Source organism: Mauremys reevesii, linkage group 3 (assembly GCF_016161935.1).
Source record: "Mauremys reevesii isolate NIE-2019 linkage group 3, ASM1616193v1, whole genome shotgun sequence".
Lineage (NCBI taxonomy): Eukaryota > Metazoa > Chordata > Testudines > Geoemydidae > Mauremys > Mauremys reevesii.
In genome coordinates, this window is record NC_052625.1 from 32,997,223 (window position 1) to 33,020,662 (window position 23,440).

Consider the following 23,440-nt stretch of genomic DNA (forward strand, 5'->3'; position numbering starts at 1 on the left):
CAGCAGAGCAACCTTTCTGTTGCCCAACAGGACCTGCTGGACAGCAACCAGGTGCAGTGCCACCAGATTCGGACGCAGAAGACTGCTGTGGTTTTGGGGCAGCTCTAACAGAGCAGCCAGCAGGAAGTCCAGCAGCATGCCGAACCTAAGCTGGTGCTATGAAGATCACCTTCACCCTGTCCTGCTTGATTTTCATGAGAACTCTGTGAATCAGTGGCACCAGAGGGAAGGCGTACAACAGAGGAGGACCACAGGAGCAGAAAACTGTCTGACAGGGAGTCTCTGTCAATTCCCAGAATTGAGCAGAAAGTGTGGCATTTCCTGTTCTGCCTGAATGCAAACAGGTTCACCTGGGGAGTTCCCCACCTCTGGAAGATGAAACTAGCCAATAGAGGGACATTTGTGGCGAGATGAGACGGTCCTGCTGAGGCGATCTGCCAAAGTGGTTCCTGGCCCTGGGGAGGCATGCGGCTACGTGATGGATGCCATGTTGTACACAGTAGTTCCAGAGCCTGAGGCCTTCCTGGCAAAGAGCAGATGACCTGGCCCTGCCTTGCTTGTTGATACAAAACCTATCCTCTGTATTGTCCGTCAGGACCTGGACCACCTTGCTTTTTATGTGAGGTAGGAAGGCTTGACAGGCCAGGCGAATCGCTCTGAGCATCCTAATATTGATGCGTAAGGAGCATTTGTGACTTGACCAACGACCTTCCACGTTGAAATCTCCCAGGTGGGCTCCCCATGCCAGGTCCGAGGCATCAGAGATGAGGGTCACCAACGGCGACGGAGCCGCAAAGGGAACCCTCTCTAACACTGATGCAGGATTCCACCACCATGTGAGTGACAGCAGTACATGGTCCAGGACCCTGACCACATGGTGCATGCTGTTTCTGTTGGGGACGAGACCGACGCCAGCCATGCCAGTAGGGGCCCGAGGCGGAGCCGTGCATACCGGACCATGTAAGTGCAGGCTGCCATGTGGCCCAACAATCATAGGCACATGTGAGCGGTGATGAGAGGGTGGGCTTGTATGCACGAGATCAGGTCCGCCATGGCTTGGAACTGAGCTTCGGGGAGGAAGATTCTGGCCTGAGTAGAGTAGAGGACCATTCCAATGAACTCTACACGTTGTACAGGCATTAAGGCCGATTTTTTTCTCATTTTTCGGCAGCCTCAGGTCTGGACAGGTGGAGCAAACCAGATCGAAATGCCACCACATCTGATTCCGGGACCCGCTCTTCACTAGCCAGTTGTCAAGGTACGGATACATTTACACTCTTCAGTGCCTCAGGTAGGCGGTCACTGGTGCTACACACTTTGCAAACACTCTCGGGGCTGACCAGAAACTGAAGGGCAGTGAATTGAAAATGGCAGTGGCCCAACCCAAACCAGAGGACACGCCTGTGCCCCGGGAAAATGGAAATATGTGTCTCTCAAGTCAAGGGTGGTGTACCAGTCTACCAGATCCAGGGAGGGAATAATGGAGGACAGCGAGACCATGCAAAACTTTAACTTCTTGAGAGGCTTGTTGAGGCAGTGCAGGTCCAGAATGGGTCTGAGGCACTCTTTTGCTTTGGGATTAAGAAATAGTGGGACAAGAACCCTTTTCCCCTCATGTCTGGAGGGATCTCCAGGTGTAGGAGGCTCTCAATTTCCTGAAAGAGGAGTTGCTCATGAAATGAGTCCCTAAAGAGGGACGGGGTAGGGGAGTGGGAGAGAGAGTCGGCCACAAACTGCAGGGTTAAAGCTGAAGATATTATGTCGAGCACCCAACGGTCTGAGGTCAGCCACAACCAGGCTGACTGGAAGGGGTGCAGGAAGTTGAGAAAAGAGCAAAGGGGTGGATTCTGGGGAGTGACTGGGGTGCTGTCCTTGTGTGCATCCTCAAAACACCAGTTTTTGGCTTCCTGGGCCTCAAGAAGAACTAGGCTGGGCGAGGAATGGGAAGACAAAGGGTGACACCATTGAAATCCTTTGTCTCTGTCCTTCCTGTAGAAGCTGGACTAGGGGACACTCCAGGACCTCGACGGAGGCAGTGGGGGAAGGAATGGCTTTCTAGCCTTCTGAGGGGTGTGAAAGCCCAGGAAATGGAGGGTGGCACATGAGTGTAAGGCCATGGAGCCAGGCGTCAGTCAGCTCCCTCAAATGGAAGGTCCTGAAGGATACTCTGCATCTCCTGGGACAACCCAGAGGACTGTAATCACGAGCTCAGCCTCATGACCACCGCGGAGGCGACTACCTGATCGCTGAGTCTGTAGCATCTCAGGTGATCTGGAGGGTGCCTCTCACCACTGCATTGTCCTCGTCCCCCAAGACGGCGAACACCTGGGCTTGGTCCTTTGGGAGGCCCTCCTTGAACATGCTGATGGAGTCCCACAGGTTGAAGTTGTACCGGCCTAGCAGGCGCTGATGGTTAGACACCTGAAATTGCAGACTGGTGGTCCAATAAATTTTCTTGCCAAACAAGTCCAGCCTCTTGGTGTCTTCATTTTTCAGTGTGCCACTCGCCTGTCCCTTTCGTTGCCAGCAGACACAATCAGGGATCCCCCTGGAGGGTGGGTGGCAGGTACTCAACCCCCTTTGCAGGGACAAAGTACTTCTCTTCTGCCTTTTGGAGGTAGGCGGGATGGAAGAGGGGGGTCTGCCACATACACTTGGCAATTTTAAGGACCCGGTGGACGGGCAACACGACCTGGGCCGAGGTAAAGGAGGTATAACATTAAAGAGGTCATTGGACCCCTCTGCTAGCTCCTCGACCTCCAAGTAGGTTGGCAGCCACCATTTTGAGCAGGGCCTGGTGCTCCTTGACATCGTCAGGGGGGTGGGGGAGCTGCTTGTTTGTGAGGGGCCCGCCATTGACTGCACAGCATGGGGAGGTACAGCTTCCCCTTGCTCATCTGGGGACGGCTCCTTGGGTGTCAGTGCCTGCTGTGTTGCCCCCCGCGTCGGATTCTGCACCGTGCTCTGACTTGGGTGCCAGCTATGCCGGGGCAGCTTGTCTGATGTGGCCTGGGAGGAACGGTGGGAGTACGGGACCGGCATAACAGGTATACCCCACAGGTTCCAGTACAGCCACTGAGCGGACCATTGCCCCTGCCTTCACACTGCTGCTGGAGGAGCCGCGCCGGTCTCACAGGCCGGTGGCAATTTGCCTTTTATAGGCGAGGGGCGGAAATCCCCTTCAGGCTCGGACCACTGGCCTTCTGCTGACCAGGGCGGAGCTGTAGATACCTGGGTCTGCTGACTGACTCTTGTTGGCGACCAGTAAGCAGAGGGCAAGGACCGGTGCCTGCCTGAAGAGAGGTACTGGCAAGCCGGAGACCGGTGCCGTGACCGGGAATGATCCCGCACTGGGGGGATCGACACCTTGGAGACCGCCTAGGCCATGGTGATCTGCGCTGTGGCGAACTCTGGTGGGAGACCTGATGGTACTACGAGTACCCGGATCAGTGTCGCGACTCAGGTGTCCTGTGCCTTGGAATCAGGGACCTGTGTTTTCTAACTGCAGACTGAGGCTGTGGCGCCAGGGATACGGTGATGGGGACCGACGCCTGCAGTCCAGGGATCGGGGATGCTTTAGGGGGCGGTTCCATAACCGGCTTGCCCATAGATGCCAGGGCCTTCGCCAGGTCCATCACCTTGGTTGGTGTCTGAAGTAGTGGTCAGCCTACTTGCTCTTTGGCTGCTGGGCCTGCTTCGGGCAAAGATGACCCTACTAGTGGCCGGGACCTCTTACTGCTCCTGGGTGTCGGAGGCAGATCCCTGGCTGGACTAGGGGGGCCGACTGCAGTGGTTCTCCCGAGCAGCTCCGGGGCAGGCACGTGGCCTAACACAGGTCCTTTGCCCAAAGCCCCCTTTTTCTGCAGTGCAATGGGCCCCGTCGACTTTGACCACTTCTTAGACACTGTGGAGGGGGAATGGTCCCAGGTGGGTTCTGTTGCCGTGGGGCATTGCACGCCAATGCTGAGGTGCTGGGCATGGAGCCTGACCAAGAGGGCTCTGAGGTAGGACGAAGCGTAGCCTCCAAGAGAAAGACCCTCAAGCGGATATCCCGCTCCTTCTGAGTTCGAGGGTGAAAGCTTTTACAGATCCTGTTTCTGTGGGACTCCCCCAAACACTTTAAACAGCTCTTGTGGGGGTCACTAATGGGCATCGGCCTGCTGCACAATAAACATGGCTTAAAGCCTGGGGAATGGTGCATGCCCCGCTCCAAGGTGAAGTCCCAGCCGGGACTCTAACTCCTAAACAACTACTTTAACACTTAACTTACAGGTCTAAGTACCTATCAACTGACAACGAAGGAGACAACAATGGACTGTAAGAACTAACTAACACTCTTGTGATGCAAGACAAGGCGCTCTGACCAACCGTCATGGGCGGTAAGAAGGAACTGAGAGGGCATAGGGCTGACAGTGATTAATATACCAACGCATGAGCGCAGCACTCAAGAAGGAGCTGCATCCGACCCTAGGGATACCACCAAGGCAAAAATCTCAGACGACTGTGCATATAGGCACGTGCACACCTAGAACGGAATTGACATGAGCAAGCACTCAAAGAAGAATTAAGTCAGCTTAACTACGTTGCTCAGAGGTGTGAAAAATCCATACATCTGAGCGGCGGCGTTAAGCAGACCTACCCCCACACCCCGGTAAACTGTGCTAGGTTAATGGAAGAATTCTTCTGTCAACCTAGCTACTGCCTCTTGGGGAGGTGGATTACTACACCGTCAGAAGAACCCCTCCCATCGTTGTGGGCAGCCTCTACACTGGTGGTTCTCAACCTTTCCAGAATACTGTACCCTTTTCAGGAGTCTGATTTGTCTTGCATATCCCCAAGTTTCACCTCACTTAAAAACTACTTGCTTACAAAATCAGACATAAAAATACAAAAAAGTGTTCACAGCACACTATTACTGAAAAATTGCTTACTTTCTCATTTTTACCAAATCATTATAACATAAATAAACTGTAATATAAATATTGTGCTTACATTTCAGCATATAATATATAGAACAGTATAAAACAAGTCATTGTCTGTATGAAATTTTAGTTTGTACCGAATTTGCTAGTGTGTTTTATGTAGCCTGTTGTAAAACTAGGCAAATATCTGGATGAGTTGATGTATCCCCTGGAAGACCTCTGCGTACCTCCAGGGGCACATGTACCCTGGTTGAGAACCACTGCTCTACACTGAAGTGGTGCAGCTATGTTGCTGTAGCATTTCAAGTGTAGACAAGCCCTTAAAGGTCAAAAAGCCACCCTATATAATGTTAATCTGCATCTATATATTTTCCAGATCCTTTTCAATATGCACATGATTAAACTTTGCACTTTTTATTTTATAAACTGAGGACAGTTCTGTGGTCTGAGCTTCAAAAGGAGATCAAGGAAAAATTCAGCACTAATGGTACAAGATTTTACAGTAAGTGCAGAGATTAATGTAATCGACAGCTAGTTCTTACATAGCTATCACAAAACTAGAAAGCAGATGAAAGTGTGAACTATACTTCCAGAAGAAAAAGCATCTACAATTGTGAATGAGAAAATGCATTTTACTCTTTTCTGTGGGACTACAAGGATTAGTATGTAATGCAATTTTTAGTTTGTATTTACTACTCTGAATTTAATCCTAATACAATAAATCTAAATATTTTTCTTCATAAAATTCTTGTTTACATATTACCAAAAATGTGTGTTTAATTTATTTTAACATGAATAATGAGCAAAGCTAAGAAATATGGAGAACTTACACAGGAAGTTGCTATACATGTTCCCCAATCATTATATGTTTCCACGGTAATATTGGATAAAGCTGTTCGAAGTAGTGGGCACAAAAGCTTCCAAAGTTTCTCTACCTACTCAACAGAAAAGCAAAGGTGAGATTATGGATTTTGCCATGTATGACTCCTACTTAACTTCTATAACTCCCAACCCCTCCAAGAGAAATTTGCTTCTTACAGTAGCTCAACATTATTAGAATCCTGAAAAAAATTACTAGGAAAGGCAACAATTCAAACTACCAACATCTCTTTCTACTTTATTTACAGGGTGCTCTGAACTACTGCTCAGTCAAGTTCACACATATGCGGCCTCTTAGGTCATTTCAGTTTAAGTACAATACTACTACAGGATTGCACACCTTGTTTCTGCAGGCTGAGTGCTTTGTGCACACCAGGGACTCCTTACATTCATCTAGTCTCTCCCCACCTTCCTTGTGTGCCACCCTCCCATCCCCTTCTATTTCTGCAATCACCCACCCCATCCTCCATGCCGGGTCTCTGTGTGCCCCCCATTCTCACCCCATGTCCTCCCATGCCAAAGGTTCTGTGTGTTCCCTAATCCCTCCTTCCCTCCTGTGCCAGGGGCTCTGTGTCATCTTCATTCACTCCATTCTCCGCACCATTCTTATTCTTTCCTCTCCCTTCCATCTTCTGTCTTTCAGGATGTTTACATTTTAAAACTGCATTGGGAAGATGGGCAGAGCTGAGATGGGGTTTTTGTTACACTGAAAGGTGTTACCAGCTGCCATCAACCAGCTCTTTGATCTATAGACAATTATTTACTCCTGGGGGAATTCTGCACCACTGCACAACGTAGAATTTTGCAGAAATTAATGTTGTGCACACAGAATTCACGCCCCCAACAAATGGGCTGCAGAGATGTTGGCCACCACTAGGGGCCGCTGGACCTGGCACAGCCCAACCCGCAAATAGAAGACAAGCCCGGGGGGGGAGGGGGGGGGGAGGCGGGGCAGGGGCCAGAAAGAGATCCAGAGGATTCCCAGCAACTGCAGTACTTAGCATGCCCTGAAGGAAGGAGGCGGTGGCATGCAGGAAACTCCGTATAAGCCCAGACCCAGCATCAGGCTGTTTCTCTCTCTGGATCCCTTGGCTCTGGGGAGTAGGGGGTATATGAGAATGTCTGGGCTGGATGGGGCCCACAGCTGGGCTCTGGGTGTAGCGGATGTGAGTGCCTGGGCTGGGGAGGAGGGTGCTGCAGCTGGCCTCTGCGGGGCAGAGGGTGAGTGCCTGAGCTGGGGCAGATGCGGCTGGGCTTTGGGAGGGGAGGTGTGAGTTGATGGGCTGGGGGCCCTCCGCAGCTGGCCTCTGGGGGGTAGGGGATGTGAGTGTCTGGGCCAAGGAGGGCCCCATGGCTGGGCTCTGTGGGGGGTGGTGGTGAGTATCTGGCCTCCTGGCTGGGCTCTGTGGGGGAGGGGGCAGAGAAACAGGAACTGGGTTGTCGTAGGGGTTTCTTTAACTCTATTTCTGGGGGAATTTTTGTGTGTGTCTGTATTGTTACAAACATACTTGCTGACAGGTATTTTGAAATAAATTACCAAAATAAATGAAACTGGCATGATTATACAGCTTTATTTTGACAAATAAAATTTGTAGAATTTTAAAACCTTGTGTGCAGAATTTTTAATTTTTTGGCGCAGAATTCCCCCAGGAATAACAATTACACAGATGGTTTAAGCTGCTGGGTCTATTAATCAGATGACAGAGGCTCTGTATGTTCCCCCCATTTCCACCTCCTGGTTTTCCAATTTTCACCAAAATCAATACAGTTCTGCCCATTGATGCCCAGACTATCCCCTGAGTGAGGTAATATCTTTTATTGGACCAACTTGTGTTGAGTGAGACAAGCTTTCAAGCCAAAAAAAAGCTCTTTTTCAGGCCCAGACGTCAAAAGCTTGTCGCTCTCATCAACAGAAGTTGGTCCAATAAAAGATATTACCTCACTCACCTTATCTCTCTGATATCCTGGGACAAACATGCTACGACTACACTACATAGAATATACTCTGAAATTTTAAAATTGATTGAATGTGGCACTTAAAAGTTGTCTAAACCAGTGATACTCAGACCTCAGTGGTTCAGGAGACAAATTGGCAATCAACATTACCCAAAAGAGTCTCAGTAGTGTGAATACACTGTTTCATTTACTATAGTACTATATATTCATATTTAAGCAGTATGCCAGGGGAATTATTTAGTTTTTATATATATATTATTCTCACAGCAAAATGACTGACCGACTATTATTATTTCATCAACTACAAGTGGTTAATAACATAGCAAAAGCATCCCAGTTAGTTAACAACTTAGATTGGTTAATAATTAAATCACACAATGTTTTAATATCATGTGCTGCAAAGAACCGTAGGAGATGCATTAAAGAGCCACTTGTGGCTCAGGCGCCTCAGCCTAAGTATCACTGGTCTAAACAGAGATATGCCATCAAATTAAGTGTAAAGCCTCACAAGCTCAGCCAAACCCCCAAATTCAGATCTGCAAAGTGTTCTGGGAAGCAGTTTGTATGAGGTGCCATAGAAGGGAAAAATAACAGCAGCAGCAATACATTGAGATCTTTGAACAGAATATACGTGGAAATGCAAAGTGCTCACCAAACCTCAGTGAATTAAGCCTCACAATACTTTTGATGTAGGGTAGGGAAGTGTTATTTCCATGAGGAAATTGAGGAAGTCAAATCACTTGCCCAAGGTCACACAGCTAATCCCTGGAAATCACTCAGTGCAAGAGGCACCAATAGAACCCAGATCTCCTGATTTATAATTGTGAGATATAATTCCTAATGTTTCCAGCTGCCATATATAAACTGTAGCAAGTAGTCCCAAGAATGTGATTTGCCATGAGATCAGCCTTCAAGGCAAATCTTCCATTATCTTATGGATTAAATTATCTTACATTTATATGGTGCCTTTCATCCCAAAGCACTCTGAAATGTAGTGACCTATGTAAGGAGCAAAATCTAGAATGTATATTTTGCTGAGTACAACATTTTTTAATTAAAAGACTTGAATTACCTTTTCAACAATCTCTTAATTTCTTAAATACTTCAAAGACTGTTAATGACTCATTTTCTCTATTACTAGACGGTGTTGGGGTTTGGGTGTACGTCAAGAGGTTTTACTTGTTTAGTATACTTTCTAGAGATTGATCAGTTGATTCAAGATATAACGACTCAGTATTCTACATATTGTTTTAGACCACAAAGGAAAATCCCAACAAATGACAGGGCACTTTTGTAGTCTCCAGTCTCAGATACTTTATTCCCGTGTTTGCAACACAGTACTCTTAATTTTTTTTTAATGCGGTAATAAGCAATGTATAGCTAATTATGTTAAAATTCATTTAAGGTCTCGTTTACATTACAAAATTTTGTTGGCAAAAGTTATGTCACTTAAATTAAAACTGCTGTTGCATGTCCGCACTAGCCCCTTGTGTCAGCAGAGTGCATCCACACTAGCTGCTCTTGCTTTGACACAGAGAGCAGTGCACTGTGGTAGCTATCCCACTATGCAACTGGCCACAGGGTGTTTTGGGAAGAGTTGCATTGTCTCATGGGGCAGGTTCAGCATCACAGGATGCAGGTTTCTCAATCCCATTGTTCCCTTCCAGGGGCATCCTAGTAGACTGTCAGTTGCTTTTTCAACTGTAGTATGTAGGGTGAGGAAGAGGAGAGTGGTGTGCCTGGGGCAAGGGAGACAGCAGGCTGACCAACCTATCCTGAGGCAGGGGGACACCCCGCCATGTCAGCCCCCGGCTCTGCTTGGCACAAGAGTCTTTCCCGAAGCAGCCCACTCTGCCTGCCTGCAGTTCTGTGAGTTCCTCAGTTATCCCACAGCCTCCTCAGATGTCCTGGGGAACATCAACACAGCACAGCAGTCCTCTCCTCCCCCAACCCAACCCCACCTTGCTTCCTGCAGCAGCAGTCGGCCTGCCTCTGTATTCCTAGTGAAGGGCAGAACAGGTGCTTTCCAATGATTTGCTCTTTGTTCCCCAAGTGGAGCAGCACACTGAGCTGTTAGATACTTCCTGGAGCTTTGAAAAGGGAAGGGTGCATGCCTGCAGCACAGCAGAGATCAAAACAGTGAGCAGAGTAGTCACGGCAGGCATTGTGGGATACTGGGGAAAGCCAGTTCTGTCAACAAAACTAACAGCAATGTCTACACTGACGCTTTGTCGCTTTAACTTTGCCGCAAAAGGTTTTATGTTGAGGTGATTTTGTTTTGCCACCAAAAGTAGGTTTGTAGTGTGTACACCTCCCCTGTTTTGTTGGCAAAAAGGCAGCTTTTGCCAACAAAACTTTGTGGTGTAGACAAGGCCTAACTCTCGATGTGAGACAAAAGTTTAAAGTTAATGCAGAAGTGAAGATTCAAATTCTAGGAAACCTAAAAATACATTCAGCACTATAGCAGGGTGAATTTTTTGGAAAAATAGCCTATTCACACAAAAATGAAAAGTCAGATGACCTATAACTGTGAATTTGACTGATCAGTTTCAGCTGGGGAAAAGTTTTTCAGCAAACAGAGTCTGTCCTTTGACACCTTTAGCCTAGTGGTTAGGGCCAGGGCTGACCTTAGCGTGGGCAACTGCTCAGGGTGCCATGGTAGAGTGGCTGTCAAGAGTGTCTCACAGTAACAGCCCCCTGCCACTCTGATCCTCACAGCCGCAGCCCACGGTCCACCTCCAGCCTCGCCGTGCACCACCTGCACCTCCAATCTGGCCTGCCTCCAGCCCAGCTCCTCCCCCAGCTTTGGTCTGCCCCCATCCCCCGTTCCACCTGCACTCCTGCTTTGCCCTCATCCCTGGCTCTGCCTGCACCTCCACTCCATGTCCTCACCCCACTCCCAGCTCTGCCTCCAGCCCTGGTCCACCCCCATCCCCCGCTCCACTCCCAGCTTCGCCTCCAGCCCCAGTCCATCTGCACCTCCACTCCACCTGCAGCCGAGCTCCATCCCTCACCCAGCTCCACTCCCCCGCCTCACTAAGGGTGCAATTTAGGTAACGCAGGCCCTGATCAGGGCACTTGGCTGGGATGTGGAAGACCCAGGTCTGAACCCCTAAATCTGGAGCACGACTGGAACGAAGACCTGCCCCCTCAATGCCCCCACCTTACCTGAGCATCCTAACCACCAGACTATGGGACTGTTGTTCTTAATCTCTCCCATTGAAGTTGTTCCACTTTGTAGAAACACTTAAATATTCACTGGGAAGAGAGAGAGCAACTCGATAGCCTTATGATTAAGGCACTCGCCTAGGAGATAGGAGTTGTGGATTTAATTCCCTCCTCTGAATCGGGCACAAAGATTTGAATCTGCATCTACAAACTGTAACAGCTTCAACAATAGAGAATAAAAGCAACACACCTATAGCTTGGTTGTTAGGATGCTCATCTGAGACATCTGTGGAATCTGAGTTCAAATCCCTGCTCCAGAGTGGATTCAAACCTGGATCTCCCACATCCAAGGCAGTGCCCAAACCACTAGGCCATAGGTTATAAAGGAACACCACCTGACCCATCAAGTTTGCAGGCCCAAAATGGACTTTTCCAAATTCTGAATTATTTTCAGAACCAAACTGAATATTTTCCCTGAATTTTTCCACTTTCTGGCTGAACTGAAAAATCACCCAGCTCTATTGAGCACATTATTTTTCTTTGACATTTTAAAATGCTGTTTACTCTGAAAGTGAAACTGGTACCTCCTAATTCATGTTTGCTCTGTGTATCCAGAGTTATTTCTGTTTATTTTAACAAATAAATCAGTGCTTATTTTAGCATTACTGAACCAACACAGCTAAGATTCAGCGACCTGGATTATATTCTACCTTGCACATTAATGGCAATGTCTAAAGCTATGTATGAATGTATATATTTATGGAAAAGTTCAAGGCTATGGTTTTGTGCAAGTGTCAATGAGTATAATCAGCAAACTATGTAGTTGCATAGGCATAAATGATGTACTTAATCTGGCCTGCAGAATCTTCATTACTGCTGATGAAGCATTATATGGAAAGAACACGTTGACTTTCAGACCTCAGACTGAGTTTACAGGGCTGGAAGTTACCAAAAAAATATTTTTTTCTTGCATACTGAGCACATTTAAATATGGAAATCTCTGAGACCCAATTAACTTGGGATTCCAGAATACTATGTGAAGAGAGTCACTTTTCAGAGTAGAAATGCATTTTTAATATAGCACGTGAAAGTTCGTTTTTAAGTAATATGCTGAAAGACCTTCAACCTGGTCATTCAATTGATGAGCACATGCTGATTAAACAACGGGAACCGATTCCTTTACTTTGGGAGATCACTTAAAAATGTTACATACACACCTTTTCAAATGTCCAGTGTTTAGAGCCTCTTATCAGGCCAGCTATAATTTCAGCTACACATCGTTGGGTACTTTCATGAGAGTCTGCTACCAGATGTTCCAAGTGGGGCTTCAGAACTGGCAAGAAGGCATCATCAAAGTTTCTGAATATGCCCTGTTAAACAAGATTACACTTAAAAATGTTTCACTTAAAATATTTTTAACCTTTAACATTGCATACAATTTATATTAATATTCCCAGGCTAATAAGAGCACCAGCTTGTATTGCTACTGTCACTGAAAAACTAGCAGTGTTAATTCTGTATGGAATATTCCTTTTTCTATTTATTGTCCCAAACACCTCAGAATTTGGACCCATCTACTGCTGTAGCAGATACAATATACAAATATGGATAGTACACATACATGATGCATCATTTTGAGTAGTACAAGTTTTTAATTATTTAACCAAATTTATATATATTAACATAGTGTTATTAGTCATAGAATCATAGAATATCAGGGTTGGAAGGGATCTCACAAGGTCATCTAGTCCAACCCCCTGCTCAAAGCAGGACCAATCCCCAACTAAATCATCCCAGCCAGGGCTTTGTCAAGCTGGACCTTAAAAACCTCTAAGGAAGGATATTCCACCACCTCCCTAGGTAACCCATTCCAGTGCTTCACCCACCCTCCTAGTGAAAAAGTTTTTCCTAATATCCAACCTAAACCCTCCCCACTGCAACTTGAGACCATTACTCCTTGTTCTGTCATCTGCTACCACTGAGAACAGTCTAGATCCATCCTTTTTGGAACCCTCTTCAGGTAGTTGAAAGCCGTTATCAAATCCCCCCTTATTCTTCTCTTCTGCAGACTAAACAATCCCAGTTCCCTCAGCCTCTCCTCATAAGTCATGTGCTCCAGACCCCTAATCATTTTTGTTACCCTCCGCTGGACTCTTTCCAATTTTTCCGCATCCTTTTTGTAGTGTGGGGCCCAAAACTGGATGCAGCACTCCAGATGAGGCCTCACCAATGCCGAAGAGAGGGGAATGATCACGTACCTCAATCTGCTGGCAATGCCCCTACTTATACAGCCCAAAATGCCGTTAGCCTTCTTGGCAACAAGGGCACACTGTTGACTCATATCCAGCTTCTCGTCCACTATAACCCCTAGGTTCTTTTCTGCAGAATTGCTGCCTAGCCATTTGGTCGCTAGTCTGTAGCAGTGCATGGGATTCTTCCTTCCTAAGTGCAGGACTCTGTACTTGTCCTTGTTGAACCTCATCGGATTTCTTTTGGCCCAATCCTCTAATTTGTCTAGGTCCCTCTGTATCCCATCCCTACCCTCCAGCATATCTACCACTCCTCCCAGTTTAGTGTCATCTGCAAACTTGCTGAGGGTGCAATAACGGCATCCTCCAGATCATTAATGAAGATATTGAACATTACTGGCCCCAGGACTGACCCTTGGGGCACTCCGCTTGATACCGGCTGCCAACTAGACATGGAGCCATTGATCTTAACAATATTTTCTCCATAAGAGACATAGGAGATTGAGAAACAAATTTAAAATTTAAGTATATAGTTAGGCAATGTTTCTTATATGTTCAAAATAGAATTATCCTCAAGTGTATATGCCCTCTCTATATCACCACTATTAGAGAAAAATATATTTGGAGAAATCAGAAGACAGTATGATGAGGTTGGTCATAGTGGTGCTTAGAGCACATCTTCTCTCAACATTTAACAACAGTGATTACCTGGGTCATACTGATTTGATAATTATCTATAAAAGGGAAGTAACTTATCCATAAAAATCTAGTTACCTTGAAAAGGCAAAATCTGCGAGGATTAAATTTGTCTTTTCCTTTTCTGTCTTCTAGAGATAGAAACTTTATTAACTGCTCAACAAATTTTGGATCGGAAAAGTGATCATATATGATTTGTTCAGCCTGTAAAAGAAAACAGTGATAAGCCTTAGTTTAAATTCAAGGTGCTTAACTACCACAACAATAAGAGTCTCATTTGGGAGGAAAAAATCTTTCCAAGTCTTAATTCCTTTTTTTTTTTTTTTTTTTTAAACTTTTGCCAAATCAGGAATCCAAATCATGCATGCGGTCTCCATTTTCCCCAAACAAGCATTAGGTCAACATCTTAGTGCCAAGAGGCTTTTATTCCTATAGTGATGTTGGGCCATCTTTCCTTCCACTAACATAATGCCTTCAAAGCGGCCATTTCCAATGGCACTGACTATGGTGCACCAGCTCTGTACTCATGACCACTCTCCTGATCACTTCAAAATCTTTATCATCATTTCATGAATCACTTATTAGAGAAATTATGAGGCACTGACACGGTCACATTTTTAAGCAAAATGTATCCCAACTAATCTGAAAATTGGGTTCCCTGTATAGAAATTTTCCATAGTATTTTTTAAAATTTATTTTGGTTTCACACATTCAGTAATTTCTCATTTTTATTCTTTCCCCTCAAAGAAGCTCCAATTCAGTAAGGCACTTGAGAATACCCTTACCTTTAAGCATGTGAGTCCAAATTAAATCAGTGGGATTACTCACGTTTAAAATTGTGTCCACATATTGCATACACCTGGAACCCAAATTCTATATTCCTATTTTATATGTCTCTAGAAATCCAGACTATGCCTGACTGGAAAGGATTAAAACATCTCAAATACTTTGTTTCATAATGCATAAACTGCTGTGAACCCACTACATAATTTTAGGTGCCCCTACTTTTTTTTTTTAAATAGGCACCAACACCATCTATAGTAGAATATTACAAATCTAAATGCCATCAGTAATTCAATCAAGTCTTTGCATTCCAAGGAAACTCCACCAGTCCACACCAGCATCAGCAAGTACATCAAACATCACAATGTGGCAGAGGCATCAAAGGCAACTGATTGACTTTTAGACTATCTGATCTTTGCTCGACCTCAGGAGGAGATCTACCACCAGAACTAGCAGACTGGAAGGATCAAGATGATGGTACTGCAAGGCAGCTCTAGGACTCACTAACCTTTCTCAAAAGAGGAAGATTAGAGATGGCGCAACAGCTGCAAAAATATATATTTGGTTACATGAATTAAAAACAAATTGTAAGGCTTATTTAGCATGATAACGATAGACTAAGAAACTTTAGTTTCAGATAAAAGTAATGATTGTGCAAGGGCTGGTCTGATAGCGTCTGAGGCAGAAATCCTGTTTATCCGCAGAATGGGAGTAACAGGCCTTCCCACACCATGTTGCCATTATGCATCAAATCTGTTCTGGAAGAGCCACCTTTAGGGTAGAAGGTTCAGTGTCCATACTCACCTCCTTGCTGACACTATCAACTATAATCAGCAAAATTGGTAATTAGTAGGGCTGTCAAACGATTACAAATATTAATCACAATTAATTGCAAGATTAAAATAAATCGTGATTAATTGCAGTTTTAATTTCACTATTAATAACAGAATATCAAATATGGGGGAAGCATGTTTGTGTATGAGAGACTGTGTGTGTGTGTGTGTTAAGAACATAAGAACATAAGAAAGGCGTGCAGGTCAGAGACCAAGGTCCATAGCCCAGTATCTGTCTGCAGACAGTGTGGCCAATGCAGCCAGGTGCCCCTGAGAACTAAACTAGAATGATCATGATCTCTCTCTCTCTCCATCCATCTCCATCCTCTCCTGAGACAGAGGGAGGCTAGGGACACCATTCTACCCATCCTTTTAGCCATTTATTGGACTTAGCCACCATAAATTTATTAGTCCCTTTTTAAACATTGTTATAGTCACAACCTTCACACTCCTCTCCTCAGGTAGGTAAGGAAGGTTGACTGTTGAAGCGTGAAGAAGAAGAACTTTTTTTTTTTTATTTTAATTAAAACCTTCTTTTTAGTTTTCCTGACTTGACCCTCTTTCTTTATGTATAATAAATTTAAAATCCACTTTTTCAACATTCAACATCAACATCACTCATATATTTATAATCTCCCCCCATGTCCCCCTTAGTCTCCCTCTTTTTCCACTGAAAAGAGTCTTTCCCTCTTTCTTCCCCCTATGGGGACCCTAATAATTTTTAATTTTTTTTTGCTCTTTCTGAACCTTTCTAGTGCTGAATATCTTTTTTTGAGAGAGAGAGGAGGATCTGTACACAGATAGTATGATATGATGTGATATTATAATATATATAATATAATATATTTAATATTCTCTTCTCTTTTTTATATATTCCTAACATCTGTTTGCTTTTTTGCTTGCTTTTTGACACTGCGTGACACACTTTGAAGAACTATCCACTCAAACTCCAGATTCTTTTGACTCATTGTTGTAATTAAATTAGCCCCATCATGTTGTATGTAGTTTTTTATTTTTTTTTTATATTTCATTTTTTACATTATCCACATTAAATTTCATTTGCCATTTTGTTGCCCAATCACTTGAATTTGTGAGATTCTTTTCTCTTCTTACTTTCTTTTTTTTTCTGCTTCTTCTCTTCTTGAGTAGTTAGTTTAGTTCTTTCTGCACACCATTTGCTACCCTTTCTTTTGATTCTCCTAAATGAAATAATAAATTGAATAGGATTTCCCTCTTGACCATGGGAACACCACAACACCTACCTTTTCTCCCCATTCTGAATTTAACCACCAATCCTATCCCTCTTTCCTGTCCTTCCTCAACCAGTTCTCAATCCCTTCCTTTTATCCCTTGACATCCCTGATAGCTTAAATTACCTTTAATGAAGAGCCTTTGGTGAGGACAAAGTCAAAGGCTGTTTGTTGACACTATGTCCCCTGTCCCCCCTTGTCCACATGTTTGTTGACTCTGTTACAGAAATCAAAGAGACGATTTCCCTTTACACTTTACATGTTGATTATTTTATTGTTTGCTTTATTTTGTTTTTTTTTATTGTTTCTTTATGTTTTTATACTTATTTAACTATTTGAATTTTTACGACTTTAGTAATTACGGTCTGTAATTTACCAGGATCACCTAGAATTGCCTTTTATTTATAATTGCCCTTTCATTAGCTTTCCAGTCATTGTTAGCAACCTGGGTTAAAAACATTAGTTTAAAAACCATGTTTAAAAGTTTGAGTTCTTTCATTTGTTCTCTCTTCAGAACTTCTTTCAAATGTTGGGTGTTAATTTCTTGTTTAATGTTTTGATTATCAATTCCTCTAGTGAACTGACAATTCCTGACAGTCAGTCTGCTGACAGTTCCTCAAACAAAGCAGTGGTTGTCACCTACAAAGCATCCTCACCCTTTGAAGTCACTCTAACATCCTCTTAGATGGTTTGATTATCATAGTATCTCCTTTATTTTTTAATCATCTTTTTTTTTCTTTTGCAATTTTCTTTTTAAGGGGCCCCACTGCTTTTTTTGTTTTTTTTGTATGGCTACATTTTCTTTAAAACTTTGGTTTTTTTTACCTGGCATCTTTGAACTGGTCTTTTTCTTTTTTTTTTTTTTGGTTTTCTTATTTACTCTCTTGCTTGTTTCTTTTTTCACTTTTGGGTTTTCTTTTGCTTTCTCCTTTTTTCTTTTTTTTTTATGCTTTTCTTTTATCTTTTTTATCTCTTTACTTCTTTCTTTTTTTAATTTTTTTTTTTTTTTTTACTGACTTTTTAGTTTCTTTAGTAGTTCTTTGTTCTTTTTATGTTCTTTTAAAAGTGCCATTTTTCTTTCCCCTTTTTATAACTTAACTTTTGTCTTTTGTAGTTTTTTTTTTTGTGTAGTTTTTTTTTTGTTTTTTGCAGTTGAGTGTTTCTTTTGAGTGTTTAACTTTTGTGTTGTACTTGTATGGTGTTGTATTGCCAAATGGTCACTATTTCCAAGCGGTTATGGTATTGTTACCTCTGGACACCTCTTGATCGCTCCACTTGCTATTGTATTATGAGTCGCCTCTCCTCTCTATCCTGTTCTCCTTTTTCTGCTCCATGAAAGTCATTTTTTAAATTCCAGGATTAAATCTAGCATGCATCCCTGATGAATTCCTAATCATCATCTTAATGAAATTTGAAATGTTCCCCTATCTTATTGTTTTAATTTCATTGATTCTGCCCTGAAATTCATCATTCCTATTTCATCATCAATATTACTCTACTGTCTGGTCATTATTCAGTCCTTTCTTTCATAGAGTCTGTTTCATCTCATTTCTATCCATTAGACTCCTCCCTCTTTCTTTTCTAATAAGATTTTATGGTATTTTAATCTGAATTTCTCTTTTCTTTTTGTTTGTTCCCTAACTCCACTACCCTGCTGTTCCCTCGCTTCTGTTGGTTTATAGTTTGCCTCTTCATATATTGGTCCATCTGTTGGTCTCAGTTATTTTTTGTACCTCTATCTCATTGTATATATATCTATCTGCTCATTTGACCCCATTCCCATTCTCCCTATTTCTATTTTTACATTTAGGTCCTAAAATATTGTCCCTTTTTATTCGTCTGCCTTTCTTTTTTGTAACTTGTTTTTTTTCTTTATGTGCCTTTTTATCATCTGATTATTCTTTACGTTATACTTCAGCCCCTGTCTGTATTATCCCTCTCCTGCTCTCTTTCTATGTGTTCTCTCTCCTCATCTAGAGAAGTCTGTATCCTGCTCATCCCCTCCTCTTCCAGCTCTCCCAGCTTTCATCTGTCCCCATCTCCTAGTTTCTAAAACCTTTCTCTCCTTTTTTTTCAAGCTTGCCTCTTCCAGCTCAGTTCTGTCCATCCCAGTCCTCCATCTCTCTCCTTCCCCATGGAGGCTCTCCCCTCCCCCTAGTCTTCCCCCACCAGAATGCCCCCCTCTCCACTTCCTCTCTACACCCATCCCCTCCTCTCCTGCTCTGCCTCTGCAGCTCATCCCCCGGCTCTCCTCTGGAGCTCTAACTGGTCTCCCTCCCTCCCTAACCATGAGCTTTTCCTGGATTTCCTACTCTTCCCCCTACCTCTGGCAGTCTCTTCCTATCCTCTCCTCCCCTGTCTTCTGGGGTACCACCGCCTACACCGACCCACCATTGGTCCTCGCACTACCACAGGCACCTGGCTCTCAGAGGCCCATCAGATCTCACTAACCTTCGCACCAGGTCGCAAGTTTCCTACATCAGGCAATGTCATCACAGACCACGCCTCCAAAGTATCTGGAACCTTCTCCAGGAAGGCTAGTTCCCTCTCGAGACAGGCCCCCCAGTCCTCCCCGAGAGGTTACCATCAACCAGGGAGGGACCCAGAACCATCTGGAAGGCTCTCCAGGCAACTCTGACTTCCCTCTGCTCCCATTGACTGCTCTACTCCCTCTGGGCCCTCTTCCTATCAAGCGGTCTCTGGAGGCCCTAATCTGAGGTCTCGACCTCTCCAACTCACTGTCCTCTCAGCGGAGGCTTCTCTGCCTCCTCCAGTCCCACCCTTCTCCTCACTCAACCTCCTCTCCTCTCTAGTCAGTCAGTGTCCCTCACCCCCACCCCACTCCACGCTCACATGGTCTCTCCTCTCCCAGATATATACTGCGGGCCTCACCCACATACCCATCCCGTGGGTCTGGTTGGTGCTTCTGCCCAGCAGGTGTTGGGTGAACATGTGAGAGAGAGAGAGTGTGAGTGAGTGTATGCGTGTGTTGGGGGAGTGTGTAGGTGGGTGAAAGACAAACAGTGCGTGTGTGTTGAGGGATTCTGTGAGACACAGTTTGTGTGTGTTGGGGGAAGTGAGTGTGTTCAGCACACTGTCTCTTTAAGCAGAGCACTCCCCAGCCTGAACGCTTGTTCATACAGCAGCAGCTGCCAGCAGCTCCCACTCCTGACCCAGAGGCTCCCTGTCACCCCACCCCAGCTTAGCAGAGACCGGGTACACTGGCAGGAAGATGGGGACACCCCAACATCACCCTCCCCCACTCTGCACAGCAGACAGGCGGCTCCTGGTGCCAAACACCGTGGGGTGGGGAATAGGAACAGTGGGAGCTGCAGAGCAGAGCACAGCAGTGGGGGGAGGAGGAGCACCCTGCTCCAGAGGCGCCCCTGGTGCCCTGGGCAGTGGCCCAGCCTGCCCACCCCTAAGGCTAGCAGCAGCAGCCAGGCTCCCTGTGTTCCCCTGCCCCAGATCAGCAGCAAACGGGTACACAGGGACACCCAGATACCACCCACCCCTCTGCTTTGTGCAGCAGGCAGGTTCCCTCTCTGGAGCAGCTTGGCCAGTGGCAGCTCCATGGGGGAAGAAAGGAGGAGGTGGGAGCAGCAGTGGAGTAGGGTAGCAGGAGGAGAGGGCAGGCAGCAGCGCCCCCCCGAGCATGGCACCCTGGTGTGTGATTAACAAATTAATTTGTTTTGAGTTAATTGCATGCGTTAGCCATGATTAATTGACAGCCCTAGTAATTAGCCATTCAATGTGGCCATTAACTTATTTCAAATATTATCTTGATGATTGTTCAGTGCTCTGATGACTTAAAAGTCACAAATAATCTGTGCCAGTCTTGAAACAGAACAACCCAGACTTTCAAAACAGCTTAAAAAAAATCCTAGCATGCTTACCTCTAACAACTCCTCTCTCCTCCTCCCAAGCTTTGGCTGTTGCTCAGCTGAAGCATAAACTACCATATTTCTAAATATTAGAGGAAATATATATTAGCATACTTCCCAAATAAATGAAAGAACAAAAAACAATTACGTTAATTCTCTACATTTTATATACTGATATCAAATTAAATTTGTGGACTCGAACACCAAAATCTAAAGCAAATTTCTTCTTTCTTGCCACCACTATTTGGGGTTGGTGACACTTATAGCCTTCTTCCAAAACACATGATTGTACACCAGGCTGTTGTGCAGACTGATCTCTTTGACATCTGCTGATATCCAGCGTCTTTGGTCTCCCCTTTGGGGATCTTCCATCCACACTCACTGCGAGAGCCATCCTACTGACATAACACTCTGGTCTCTGTTGGATATGCCTATACCAATGTATAATAGTCTTTCTAAACTTGTCTTCAGTTGGAGCAAACCACATTAGGCCATCTTACAACCTTGTTCTGTTCCCTATCATGAAGTGTCCAACCACTGGATCATCCTGACATTTTCATGCTGAAGAGCATACAGATTTCTTTTCTTGTGACTGGATAAGTCTCTCTTCTGTACATTAAGATGGGTCAAATACAGTTTTATACACTTTAACAGCATCTTTTTGTCACAGAGAACTGGAGTCAGCTCCCATCATTTGCACCATACAGCTTTAGTGTAATGCTGGGCATCACTTGAGGGTACTATCGTCAACAAGTAATCCTAGGTATTTAAATTGTTTCACTCTTCTAATCTCTCTGCCTGCGTTCTCTATGGTGAGTCCTTCTCCCTCATTCATGATACCCTCAGTCTTACCGACATTGGCGCTAAGCCCTGCCTGCTCAAAACTATGCTGTCACTGTTCAAAACTGGCTTGCCAGGTCTCACAATCTTCCACACATATTGCCAAGTCATCAGCAAACATCATGTTCCAAGCTGGTTCCAACTTTGTATATTCTCATCACATCCATAACAACTGCAAATAAAAAGGGGCTCAATGCTGACGCTCAGTGTAGGCCAATGTTTACTGGAAATTCTCTACGGTAGCCCAATTTAGTTTTGACTACATTAATCACTCCTTCATACATATCCTGGTTTAAGTGGACATATCTTTCTGGCACACCTCTGTCACAAACTTTAATCAGAGGAATGTATGCCTGCTTCAAGTCCACAAAGATCATACCCAGTTGCTGTCTTTTTTCTCTGAACTTCTCCATGAGGATTCAGAGAGCAAATATGTCACTAATTGTGTCCTTCCCAACATGAATCCATACTGACCCTTTCACATTTCAACCATTCCATGCACCCGCTTTTCAGTAATCTTCTATACTTTCATACCATGCGACATGAGCTTAATTTGATGACAAACACTTCTCAAACCTAGTGTTGAAAAAGGGCATTATTGGGGCAAATTTAGACCCCCAATATTTTTGTAATGGTTGACTGTAAAACAAGCTTTTACAAAATCCAAGACTAAGAGATGCAATTCCAACAGAAATAGTTAAACAAAAAATATTTCTCACAATGTTTGCAGCACACAAAAAGCTCACATCACAATTGGCTGGAAACTGATTTGCAATAAACATGGAAATGGAGACTATTTTCATTGTACACGCCCGGAGAAGTGCAAAAAAAATTCAGTTTTAATTATAGTTAAGAAAATTAAAAATATTTTAAATCTAATAGTGTCCCTTTAACTTCAACAATATTAATCAAACTTTCTGTTTTTCTTATACAATTTTGCCCACAATGCACATAATTTAATAGTACTCACTGAGGCCAGGTATAGTATCCCCAGTGTGTTTTCTCCACAAAACAACATGACTCCCAAGCTTGTTTAGTCTTTGGTAAACTTTCACTATCAAAATGCAGCCACTGGTTATCAGGTCTGTCACCAGCCTGAATGCTGGAAGGCTTGGGGACTCCACCTATTTTTAAAGATGAAATAATGTTATATCAGATCTGCTCACAAGCCCATACTTGTTAAAATACCCTCACGGTTATAATTTACTGTCAGCTTTTTCATGAGAGAGCCATTTCAAGAGTCTGTGTGTCACTTGTAGAAATTCCTCCAGATGAAATTTTCCACAGAAGTTTAACAACAATATCTTGTACAAAAAGGACCTGCTAAACTAGAGTTTTTAGTTCTGTTCTAACTAGAGCTAACTGATTAGAAATGAAGTGGAATTAGCTAACACAACTGTAAATGCAAATATAGACACTTCATGGCTAGGAACAAGTGTTGTCCTGGATAGGGTTGCTACCTCTGAGGTACAAAAACAACAGGACATCCGGGATGATCCTGAGCCCATAAAACTGAGCAGCTGGTAGTGCATACTGAGACCTTTGCAGATTGCCCAGAACTTCTACATAAAAAAAATAATAATAATCGATTATCCTTCAGAAACATGTACAGTAGCAACCTTAGTCATGGAGCACATACTTGTGCTTACAATAATATCAGTTAACTAGAGTTACAACACAACCAAGAAGTCTAGTCTAGACAGGACCAATATCTGTAAAATTTGTTTGGGTGTTTAGTTCAAAAGACAAACATTTTCTTTCAAATACTTTTTTGAATGCTGCTCATCCTCCAGCAGTTCTGCTTACATTTATCTTCCAGCTTCCAGTTCATTTTCCATATCTTGTTTTTGGGAAGGTTTTGGTCACAGTTGGTGCAATACAGAAAGGGATAAGCACGCAGTTTGAAGTAGGGAGTCAACTTGTTAGCACATCAATTTTTTAAACCAAGAAAATTTGTTACAAAGATACTATTAAATCACA

General features: G+C 44.1%; 1 protein-coding gene across 1 annotated transcript in view; it reads right to left on the reverse strand.

The window, feature by feature from the left end:
• The window catches only part of PSME4 (proteasome activator subunit 4), a 236,595-nt gene that overhangs the window by 49,892 nt on the left and 163,263 nt on the right, over positions 1 to 23,440 (reverse strand). Inside the window, exons 33-37 of the mRNA XM_039529281.1 lie at positions 22,431 to 22,584; positions 20,633 to 20,702; positions 13,949 to 14,074; positions 12,143 to 12,295; positions 5,753 to 5,857 (exon numbers count right to left, since the gene is read on the reverse strand). Of these exons, the coding sequence (XP_039385215.1) occupies positions 5,753 to 5,857; positions 12,143 to 12,295; positions 13,949 to 14,074; positions 20,633 to 20,702; positions 22,431 to 22,584 (608 nt within the window). The remainder of the gene's footprint in view (positions 1 to 5,752; positions 5,858 to 12,142; positions 12,296 to 13,948; positions 14,075 to 20,632; positions 20,703 to 22,430; positions 22,585 to 23,440) is intronic.